This window comes from Procambarus clarkii, chromosome 36 (assembly GCF_040958095.1).
Source record: "Procambarus clarkii isolate CNS0578487 chromosome 36, FALCON_Pclarkii_2.0, whole genome shotgun sequence".
Lineage (NCBI taxonomy): Eukaryota > Metazoa > Arthropoda > Malacostraca > Decapoda > Cambaridae > Procambarus > Procambarus clarkii.
The window spans coordinates 28627766-28640265 of record NC_091185.1 but is presented as its reverse complement, the minus strand read 5'-3'; the positions used below and the strand labels follow the sequence as shown (position 1 = coordinate 28640265).

Sequence of the window (12500 nt, the reverse complement as noted above, 5' to 3'; positions counted from 1 at the left end):
CGAGCAATAAATGTTTGTCACATATTGACACGATAACTCTGTCCTTCAATAATATGTGAGTGATCAAAATAATTCAGTAGAGTGGCAGAGTTTAACTATTGGGCACCCTCAAGAATTTTGCTTAAAAAGGAAAAAACTGAATTTATAAACCAAAATAAACACTTCTAACTTCAACTTATGTGAAGGACACTAATGGTGAACTTATTACCCACTACTAATATTATATACCTATTTACTGTAGAGTTATTCCTGCACTTGAAGGTCACTTGTTATGCAGTATATATTAAATGTGCCAGAGACATCGTCCAGCGCCGTTCGTGACCCTATTTTACCAGACATTAATCTCATTAATTTCCTCCCAAAATAAAAATAAAGTATTTAAAACAGATTTTTCCATAGTTCCCCTCAACATTGTTTGGTATATTTCACTCGCTGGATGATGAAAAGAATTAGTACTGCGGCTGTATTAGTAGAAGAGGAAGTACATGTAATAGAACTGGAGGTAGAGGTAGATATAGAAGAACTGCTGGTAGAAGTAGTAAAGTGGAGGTAGAAGTAGTAGCAGTTGAAGCAGGAGTATTATTAGTATCAGTACCATACGAAACGTTTGACAAAGACTAGAACAAATATATACATGGCATCAGCGCCCCACAAGACTGGCAACAGCGCCCCACAAGACTGGCAACAGCGCCCCACAAGACTGGCAACAGCGCCCCACAAGACTGGCAACAGCGCCCCACAAGACTGGCAACAGCGCCCCACAAGACTGGCAACAGCGCCCCACAAGACTGGCAACAGCGCCCCAAGACTATATGGCGTTGTGCCATTATAAATAACAGCGCTAACATTAGCAAGAACAGCATTAAAACAACAATATATGTAAATAAACACAAACAATGAGGTAATAACTTGAGAGTGAGTGTGGGATTTTACACGAGAGTTTTATTGCTAAGGCGCACATTAGAGGAGCGGCAGCTGTTTTAGCGAGATCTCCAACATCAGCCATAACCACTGTCACCAGATGCCCGCCAAAGATTCGCTAATACTAGCAGCAACAGTCATGAACTGTCAGCAGCTCTTCTCTCCACCTTCCAGTCTCGCTAACATGACTGTTAACATCTACATTAACTGTTTTAAACACAGCAACAACATTTATGACTTCTACTGACATTAATTTTTCTCTTGCTACTTACTGCTACTATTTCTGCTGCTACTTTTACCCTAGCTGCTTACTGTTACTACGTCTGGTCCTACTTTTACTACTATTACTACTACTACTAATGTTACTACCTCTGCTACTAGTTTTGATACTACTACTATCGCGACTGACACTGCCACGCTTACTGCTACTACTTCTACTCTGAATTTTTCTACTATTACTACTACAGCGACTCTTTTTGCTGGCAATACTTATATCACTGCTACTACTATAATTAGTCTTGGTACTAATACTACTGCTACTACTATTCCGACTATTCCTGCTTCTATTATAGTTACTGTATTTAAGAGAAGAGATCCCTGGCAAGTGTCCCCAGGGACCCGCCAGTCCCAAGAGGCTCCTAGGGACCCGCCAGTCCCAAGAGGCTCCTAGGGACCCACCAGTCCCAAAAGGCTCCCAGGGACCCACCAGTCCCAAGAGGCTTCCAGGGACCCGCCAGCCCCAAGAGGCTTCCAGGGACCCGCCAGTCCCAAAAGGCTCCCAGGGACCCACCAGTCCCAAGAGGCTCCCAGGGACCCGCCAGTCCCAAGAGGCTCCCAGGGACCCGCCAGTCCCAAAAGGCTCCCAGGGACCCACCAGTCCCATGAGGCTCCCAGGGACCCGCCAGTCCCAAAAGGCTCCCAGGGACCCACCAGTCCCATGAGGCTCCCAGGGACCCACCAGTCCCAAGAGACTTCCATGGGGGTCCACTCAGTCATTCAGGGAGCGGTAAAGAGGCCAGTTTGCAAGCTCTCAGAGTCAGTAAACATGAGCTGTATTGTCAGGCAAACACCACTGACGCCATTCATAAATTTAGAAGGCCAGCAAATATTGAGTCAGCGATCAACCTGTGAGCGTCAGCGATTCTCTGTGATGTTTGGTCAAGATTTTGGCTGAGATACGCAGCTGTCTTGGGAGTACGAGGCATCGGAAGCGAGTGTGTAGATGGTTGGGTGAGTCATGGGAAATGCAGAAGACCTAATGGCCTATACGAAGGCCTATATTTATATGTACCCAAAGTATATATATATTTGTCTCATCTACGCCTGAGACAATGCAGTCATTCCACGTCTGATGTGTCACCCGGCAAGCTGTTCCAGCTCAGGAATGATACTAGATAATGTAGATGCACGTATTGGTTTATTGGTCTGGTGTAAAAGTGAATAGCTTCTTTTTCTCATTAGTTGGACTCGATATACCTGAAAAAATCTGTTTGAGGTCAAGTAGACTGTCTTGGATGATTTGTGAGGGGTTGTAACGCACGCGCGTGCACGCATACACGCCAAATGTACTCACAACTAGGCGAGTACAAAAGTACGAACACACACACACACAAACACACACACACACACACACACCACACACACACACCACACACACACACACACACACACACACACACACACACACACACACACACAAATAAACTTCACGTCGCTGGAAGACAGTAGAGTTTGGGGGGACATGATTACTACATACAAGATTCTAAAAAGAATTGATAGGTAGATAAAGACAGGCTAGAGTAGATAAACACAAGGGGCACATGCACTAGGGAACACAGGTGAAAACTGAGTGCCCAAATGAGCCACAGAGATATTAGAAAGAGCTTTGTTAGTGTCAGAGTGGTTGACAAATGGAATGCATTAGGCAGTGATGTGGTGTAGGCTGACTCCATACACAGTTTCAAGTGTAGATATGATAGAGCCCAGTAGGCTCAGGAATCTGTACACCTGTTGATTGAGAGTTGAGAGGCGGGACCAGAGAGCCAGAGCTGCTCAACCCCTGCAAGCATAAATAGGTGAGTACACACACACACACACACACACACACACACACACACACACACACACACACACACACACACACACACACACACACATACACACACACACTTCTTCATGCAATGGAATACATAAAAAAATTTGCAGCAGTACATGAAGGAAAATAGATACAAGGCAGCAGAAGCGAAGAAAAGGCACAATGAGAGTAAATGGAATAGGCCAACCACAGTCTTCAACTCGGTAACTTCAGAGGGGAGTGGGGAACCCTCCATCAGCAGGCCAGCACTCCCAGAGAGAGAAAATAATCCTCCACTGAAGATATAGTGATAACCCTCCACTAAAGATATAGTGATAATCCTCCACTGAAGACATAGTGATAACCCTCACTAAAGATAAATATTACCATCCACTAAATGACAGATTACCCAGACGGAAATATGAAAGAAACAACAAGGTAGTTATTACTGTAATAGAAAAGACAGACGCTGTCGCCTGTAGAAATGATTCCCGACTACTAATTATGGAAGACACTGACTATGGAAAGATTGTCTGGGAGAGGAAACAGTCCCACGAGAGGAAAAAAATACGTAGCGGTAAATTTGGGGTATGACAACAAGAAACTTTTCAAACCAACATTTCAGGAGACCCACAAGCAGTAAAGGCAATGACGAAGCAGCAAGTCTTGATCATAGTCAGCAAGTCAGCAAGTCAGACATAAGAGAAATTAGTTTGGAAGCCTCCGTGGGAATGAGTGATCACATTGTATTAAAGTTTGATTGTCTGGTAGAAGTAAGGATAATCTAAAGGGGAAATTACAAGATAATAAATTCCCTAATAGCAATACCTTGGGGTAAATAACTGAGAGAAAAGGGTGTGCAAGACACGACGGACTACAACTACACAAGTATCACGAATCAGTAGATAAGATTGTCCTAGTCTAAAGAGGAACAAAATAAATGCAAAGGAGGAACGCATGGTTCAGTCTGTGAGGTAAATAATGCAGAGTAACTAAGTTCATGGGTACGAAGAAGCTACAGGAATACCAGAGTACCAGAGAGCAGAGGAAGATGCCAGAGGGCCATGAATGAGTACCTCACTGTGTCAAGAGTGGCAGAGAGACAATAAGAAAACGACATAGCTATTAAAACAAATATCCAACCCAAACTGCTTCACAGCGACTTCAGGAAGAAAATAACAGTGAAAGAACAGATAATGAAACTTAGAAAAGAGGAGAGGCTCGCTGAGAATGACAAAGCAAGGGTGTGAGGAACTCTACAAGATTCCAGAAGATCTTCATAATTGAGCAAGGAAAAGTGCTTAAACTTCAGAGGGGAACCAGGCATCACTGGAGAAATATGAGATTACTATTGATGAGGTAAGGAAACATTTTGTTGGAACTGGACCTGACAAAGGTTTGGTTTAAACAGAATCTCACCATAGATATTGAAAGAGGGAGCAGAAACACTATGTTTGCACCCCTCTCTCTGGTGTATAATAGGTCACTGGAAACAGAAAAAAACTAGCTGAAAGTTAGAGGACAGCTAATATAGTCCCAGTGTATAAGATGGGATTCAAAGAAGAGTTATTCAACTACAGACCAGTGTTCTTCAACTACAGACCAGTGTTCTTCAACTACAGACCAGTGTTCTTGTATACCAAACATGACATTAGAGAAGATTGCGAGAAAAACTAGTAGAACATTTGGATAGAAGGACCTTCTTAACACATCAACAGCACGGTTTCAGGGACGATAAATCTTGCCTCAGAGGTTTGGTACAATTATATGACTAGCTGACAAATATTAGACAAGAAGGGGAAGGGGTGGACAGGCTGCATTTTTATGGACTGCCAGAAAACCATTGACACAGTACCCCATTAGAGACTATTCCATAAGTTGAGAAGGCAGGAGTGACAGGAATGGTGCTCCAGTGGATAAGGGAATACCTTAGCAACCATAGACAGTGATCTACTGAAAGGGTTGCGATCTGAGTGGTGAGATGTCTCTAGCAGAGTCTCACAGGATTCAGTTCTTAAACCTATCCTATTTCTCATACATTAATATGATCTTCCAGAGGGAATAGCCTTTTTCCTTTCAATATTTACTAATGATGCAAAAATTATGAGGAAGATTATAAGAGAAGAAATCAAGAGACAAGATGATTAGATGCATTGGGAAAATGTCCAACAAAATGGTTACTAGTGTTTAACTCGATTAAATGTAAGGTGGTATGAGCGGGAGATCAGACAATGTACCAAATGGGGGATGAAATCCTCCATGAATCGAAGAGAGAAGGATCTAGGGGTTGATATTGCACCGATTCTGTCGCCTGAAATCCTCATCAAAAGAATATCATCAGCGACATATGCGAGGCTGGCTAACGTCAGAACTGCATTTAGAAAGTTGTGTAAGGAATCATTGAGAACCTTGTATATCTCATATGTCAGGTCAATCCTGGAATGTGAGGCTCCAGTGTGGCGTGCATATATAGTCAAACACAAATTGGAGTTGGAAACAGTTCAGAAGTGTGCTAGCAGAATAGTCCCATAACTAAGAGGTATGAGTTACGAGGAAAGGCATAAGCAATTCTGAATAGAACTTACTGTGTATATTAAGACAATCTGTTTAGCTTGGTTGGCACTAACACAAGGGGACACAGGAGGAAATTTAATACCCAAATGAGCCAGAGACACTATAATTAATTTGCTCAGTGTCAGAAGAGTTAATAAATGATATACAGTAGGAAGTGATGTGGTGGAGAAAGACTCTACACACAGTTTCAAATGTAGATATGGATCCCAGTAGGCTCGGGGACCTGTACACAAGTTGAATGACAGTTGAGAGTCGGGACCAGAGAACCGAATTTCAACCCCCGCAAGCACAACTTGGTGAGTACAGACACCAACCACAGAGAAGGTTAATACCGCTACCAGTTAACACAGGTGGGTATGTCCTGGATATCTATTTGTAGTTCACAGTCAATATCCAGGACACGAAATTATAACAAATCCATTTGTTATGACCTGACAGTTATGGTAGAAGTCACGACAGGAAACTATTTCTCTTACAACTTAAATCACTGAAATTTTCACCAGAAACTACGAACTGGTCAAGACACTCCACGCGCTGAAAAATAAGTATCACGAATTCTCTTCAACATAGAATACGCTTTTAATGAATCTGAAAATGAGAACGTTTGTGTTCCACAATGAAGCAGGAGGAGAAAGGCGATCGAAACAGGAACAAAAGAACGTAGTATCGAAAGTATATAGAAATACATAGTTTTGCAAGACGCCGCAAGCGTTCGCAGGTTTGTAATTATAGACGCTATAAGTTTTAGCATAGAATCGTATTGAACGAATCACGGGGATAAGGAGTTCAGCAGTGTTCAGGAGTGTTCAGCAATGTCTTCAAAGTTGGTTATCAAAACGGTCTTCAGGCTTCGTTCATCGGGTCACTCAACACGATGTCAACTTTCAGCGAGCCAGTCATCAAGAACGCCTACGAAAAGATAGCCAGTGAACGAAACAGTCAACCTTCAGAGCCATTGAACGAAAGTGCCTGTGTTCTGAGGTAGTGAACAAGAGTAGTGCCAATGTTTAAACAGTGAACAATGAGTGCCAATGTTTAGACAGTGAACAAAGAGTGCCAACGTTTAAACATTGAACAAAGAGTGCCAACGTTTAGACAGTGAACAAAGAGTGCCAACGTTTAGACAGTGAACAAAGAGTGCCAACGTTTAGACAGTGAACAAAGAGTGCCAACGTTTAGACAGTGAACAAAGAGTGCCAGTGTTTAGAGAGTGAACGAGAGTGCCAACGATTAGACAGTGAACGAGAATGCCGAACTTCAGTCAGCCAATCAATGAGAGCACTGACTTTCGACGAAGCAGTGAACGAGAGCTCAGACGTTCAACGTAACTACGTTCAACGAGTGATTAACGACCGTCCCAGGAAGGCTGCAAGACGCCATTGGCGGAATATTGATTTGCAGAGCGGGTCCGCTTCAACACCCCCGCCCCCCCCCCACCCACCCTTTCCCCCCTCCCCTTCTCTCCATTCCCCCTCTCCTTCCTTCCCCTTCCCATTTCCCCCCCTTCTCTCCACCTCATCCACCTTGCTCCTTCTAGTCCTCAATTCATCCAGCGACGTCTCCTTGTTATTGATCTCCTTACTGTGACCTTCATCCTATACATATGTTCTTCTTTAATTACTTTTTCCCGCTTTCTATTATTTGTTTCAATATCTACGCATTTGCGTTTCATTTGCTTCTGTAATTACACATTCTTGTTTGTTTGTTTACGTCATTTTTTGCATTTAAGTATTCCCACTTTCTTCTATTTTGTGCGTTCACTTATTCCCATTTTCTTGTATTTAAGTTTTTATAATCTTTTCAAAACCAACCGATTTCTCTGTTTTGAATGTTTGTTCTACACATTGATTCTCTTGACTGCTTCTTTCTCATTGTATTTCAGATTCTTCTTCTCTCTTGTTTTCGTTGAGCGAGTAAGGTGTAAGTGTCGAGTGAGGTGTAAGTGTCCCCTTAACTCGTGCTCTCTTAGTGGCGTCCTTTGAAGAGTCCAAAATCCACTTGACAGTTGCCTCGGTCAACGACACTGAAAATATACAAACAGATATTAATAAAGTCATCGACCAGTCAACAGCTAGCAACGTGATTTTCAACAGTTATAAATTCTCAGTTCTTGGATATTGAAAAATTATGGAAGACCTTAAGAGGATGCGAGATATAAGGCGCCATTCAGAGCTCCGTATAGAACAGATACGACACGTAACTATTCTGGGAATAATGATGTCGATCAATTGAGCCTAAATAACGTTCATGATCAATTGGAGCAATGCAGGGAATTGTTCCAACTGATTTTATTATTGATATATTACGTTAGAGTAATTTCTTTCTGTATTTGAAGGAGAAAATAGTGGAAAAACTCCTATACCAGAGTGAAGGTGGCGACTCGTCATCTGAACTAGCACGTCTCTTTATGTATGTTTTCTTGAGGTTTTGGTTAAGTTAACACTTTCTATTTTGTGCGATGTGGCAAGTCAAGATAACCGGCTGGGATTATGAGATCATTGAAATCAGAGATGCCACCAGACAGAGAGTGGGTTTCTATCCACTCAAAGAAATTACAGTGTTCCATGTTATCAAATCACTTGGGCTTTTCCGCCTTGAATACTGCTCGCTACTACTCATCTCTCTAGGCAGAGGAGATTACTGAAATAAAAGGAATATTGTGAACATGTACAGCACCACAAGCAACGACACACCCACGTTACTGGTCCGTCTCCAGGTAATGAAAACTCGGTAAAGGTAACGAAAGATACATCACAAAATCAACCATAGGAGGTATTCGAGGGTCAGGATCTAAATATGCAACAATACAACTTTCCAGCGGTCTTCCAAGACATATGAGAAATAATGCCGGAGCAAAATAGGACATTTTCAAGAGTAATTTGGACTAATATTTTGCATGAATTGCTGAATCAGCCAAGTTGTGATGCATATACGGGGCTTCAGAACATTACAAACAACAGCTTTACCGATTAACTGTAAGTGTATAATTTCAAATAAGCTTGACCTTCGTCCGGATTGAGAGAGTAGAAGAGAACTCTAGAAACTGGCCACAGGTTAACTTCTTCCCCACCTGTCTATGAGTTTTGGTTCCCTTCCCCTCCCCCTCCCTGGGTTCAAGCGTCTCCCCCCCCGCCCCTCTTTCTCAGCTCTCCCTCCTAGCTCCTCCCTAAGTCTCAGTTATTCTCCCCCTTCCTTAGTCTCAGCTCACCACTCTCTATCCCCCACCTCTCCTTAAGTCTCAATCTCAGTTCTCTTTCTCCCCTTAGCCCCTTCATGAGTCTTAGCTTCCTCCCCCCCTCCACCCCTCCTTGGACCCCCAGATCCCCCCCCAGGGGTCTCAGCTCACCCCCAGGTCCTCCCAGGGGTCTCAGCTCCTATACCCTACCAAATCTGCCCACATATCGGCTAAGCAAGTTAAAGATTGGGTTGAGAGAAGCTGAAGGATGTAGTTATTCACATATTGGCAAGAATCTTGCTGTTGCCTTTATTACGAAGGTCTTGTGAAGTTATCTGCTTGTAAACATCAGGCTGGGCTTGTGGGGGTTAGTCTCTAGCTCCTGGGGAACACCTTTTGTCCACCGATTTTTGGTGACACTGTAGTTTGTTGGTCTTTGTTGTATTTGAACTGGTGATGGAGTCAGCTGGTGATACCTCGCTTGCTAATGATTTTCACTTCCTCGTTCCCTTTCAACTTTTGTGTCCGTGTTCCCCTCCAATTGTCCACTCAATCTGTCCCCCTCCAATGACAGTGCCCTTCGTTTTGTCCCCTGACAGTGTCCCTCTAGGACACTGAGCTCTAGGAGCTCCTCTCCTAGGGAAGCTGGTCGGCCGAGCGGACAGCACACTGGACTTGTGATCCTGTGGTCCCGGATTCGATCCGGGCGCCGGCGAGAAACAAATGGGCAGAGTTTCTTTCACCCTATGCCTCTGTTACCTAGCAGTAAATAGGTACCTGGGTGTTAGTCAGCTGTCACGGGCTGCTTCCTGGGGGTGGAGGCCTGGTCCAGGACCGGACCGCGGGGACACTAAAAGCCCCGAAATCATCTCAAGATAAAGATAATCTCTATTCTGTTTCCTACCATACTTGTATGTCCTCGTTCTGTCCTCTCCCACACCAGTGTGGGAGAGGACAGTTCCCTCGCATGCCCGTGTCCCCTCGTTCTGCTTCCCTCCCATGTCAAGTGTTTTCCTCAGTCGTCTCCTCCCATTCACGAAGGACTAGACATGCCACACGTCTCACCAGACAACAGGGACACGAGTTTGAGACAATAATACAAGCTGCTTCATTGTCAACTCAGGCAGTTGACACGTGTGAATCGCCCTTATATCCTTCCACTTGAGCGTCACTATTCTGGAACTTGTTTTATATTTATGCTTGACGAAGTGAGGGTTCCATGCTGGCGCTGCATATCTTCCCTATTGGTCTGACATGTGTGATGTGCAGTGTGAACAATTATCGTAATATAGATCAGCAAATATTGCCGTCTGACTATGTGCGCCACAGGAGATAAACTTGGTGACTGGACTTGACTGATAATGGCATGATTGACACTGACATGATTGACACTGAACATGACTGACACTGACATGACTGACATTGATATGACTGACACTGATATGACTGACACTGACATGACTGACACTGACATGACTGACACTGACATGACTGACACTAGCATGACTGACACTGGCATGACTGACACTGGCATGACTGACACTGCATGACTGACACTGGCATGACTGACACTGACGTGACTGACACTGACATGACTAACACTGACATGACTGACACTGACATGACTGACACTGCATGACTGACACTGACATGACTGACACTGACATGACTGACACTGGCATGACTGACACTGGCATGACTGACACTGACATGACTGACACTGACATGACTGACACTGACATGACTGACACTGGCATGACTGACACTGGCATGACTGACACTGACATGACTGACACTGACATGACTGACACTGACATGACTGACACTGGCATGACTGACACTGACATGACTGACACTGACATGACTGACACTGACATGACTGACACTGGCATGACTGACACTGGCATGACTGACACTGACATGACTGACACTGGCATGACTGACACTGGCATGACTGACACTGACATGACTGACACTGACATGACTGACACTGACATGACTGACACTGACCTGACTGACACTTGGCATGACTGACACTGGCATGACTGACACTGATATGACTGACACTGGCATGACTGACACTGACATGACTGACACTGACATGACTCCGGCCCACAACGCGCCTCACATTTTCCCAGACCTTTTATACTTCACATATGTCCTATTTAGGCCTAATATTGCATGTATTAGGACTAAGATTGCTAATTTTAGGCCTAGGAGAGGTTAGGTTGACTCATGGGCAGTTTGTGTGTTAGCTATACCTTTAGGAATTTCTTTAGTAAGGAAAATTAACTTTTTCGCTAGTGTTCATAAATTACTATGTAAAGTTCATTTATGGCTGTAACGCTGTACTAGTAACTTTAGAGGAAGGTTTGAATTAACATGTACATTGAACAGTGTGTTTATGAATTGTGTACTCACCTAGTTGTACTCACCTAGTTGTGCTTGCCGGGGTTGAGCTTCTGCTCTTTCGGCCCGCCTCTCAACTGTCAATCAACTGTTTCTAACTACTAATACTATTTTTTTTCACATCACATACACACACACTCAGGAAGCAGCCCCGTGACAGCTGACTAACTCCCAGGTACCTATTTACTGCTAGGTAACAGGGCAAAGGGTGAAAGAAACTCTGCCCAATGTTTCTCGTCGGCGCCCGGGATGGAGCCCGGGACCACGGGATCATATGTCCAGCGTGCTGTCCGCTCGGCCGGCCGGCCCCGTATGTGTGTGTGTGTGTACTTTACTATCAACACTTATCTATCTTCGCTTGCAATGATACAACTTCTACTAGACGATTAACTACTAGATTAATTCATTATTCCTTGAGTTCTGCACTAATTCTTTTGTGTTTTATTTACAATTGAATTTGCTTGAAATTACTTTCTGTACTTCTGAAATCTTCCTGCTTCTTCACTACCACTGCACCAACACAGCCTCTACAGCTTATCTTCACTCGTAGTCACAAGCTATGTTTCTTCGCCTCTGGTCAGACCCATGTCAGGTATTATTTCCCCTGCCTTACATGCCAGGTCCCTGAATATTTTATTCGTCTTGATCATGTCTCCGCTACAAAAAAAACAAAACTCCTCGACAGATACAAGCATGTCTGTCTACTCAGTCTACTTCATTTCAACAACTGAGGTACTGACTGGTATAAAGTTTCCAGAGAATTAAGAAACAACTTGTGGGAAGCTTCCCTGAGCACCGCAGTTTTCACAGAAGACATTGATCAACTCACCGCCGAAGCTCACAAAACCTGAATGGATTGTTCATCCCAGTGAACATCTCCCTCAGATAAGAATTGGACTATACGAACAGAGTGAGAGAGAAAAGAGAGAGAGAGAGAAAGAAGAGAGAGAGAGAGAAGAGAGAGAGAGAAGAGAGAGAGAGAGAAGAGAGAGAGAGAGAGAGAGAGAGGGAGAGAGAGAGAGAGAGAGAGGAGAGGAGAGAAGAGAGGAGAGGAGAGAGAGGGAGAGGGAGAGAGAGAGAGAGAAGAGAGAGAGAGAGAGAGAGAGAGGGAGGGAGAGGGAGAGGGAGAGAGAGAGAGAGAGAGAGAGAGAGAGAGAGAGAGAGAGAGAGAGCGAGAGCGAGAGAGAGAGAGAGAGAGAGAGAGAGAGGGGCGGGGGGGGGGGGGAACTACATATCTCATGCTAAACTGAACAAATGTAAAATGAAATGAAAGACATCCAAGAGATAAGAAATTCCAAATTACCTTTTCACATATTTCAAAATAAAAATCCCACCTGCCACCAGCCC

The 12500-nt window shown here is 43.9% G+C and overlaps 2 protein-coding genes across 3 annotated transcripts in view; both read left to right on the top strand.

The window, feature by feature from the left end:
* LOC123756164 (protein tramtrack, alpha isoform) overlaps window positions 1-12500 on the top strand; it is a 269736-nt gene that overhangs the window by 97579 nt on the left and 159657 nt on the right. The gene's annotated exons all lie outside the window — the stretch shown is intronic.
* Window positions 10380-10778, top strand: LOC138371703 (uncharacterized protein in mobD 3'region-like). The gene has a single exon (XM_069336718.1). The coding sequence runs from the start codon at window positions 10380-10382 to the stop codon at window positions 10776-10778; it is 399 nt and encodes a 132-aa protein (XP_069192819.1).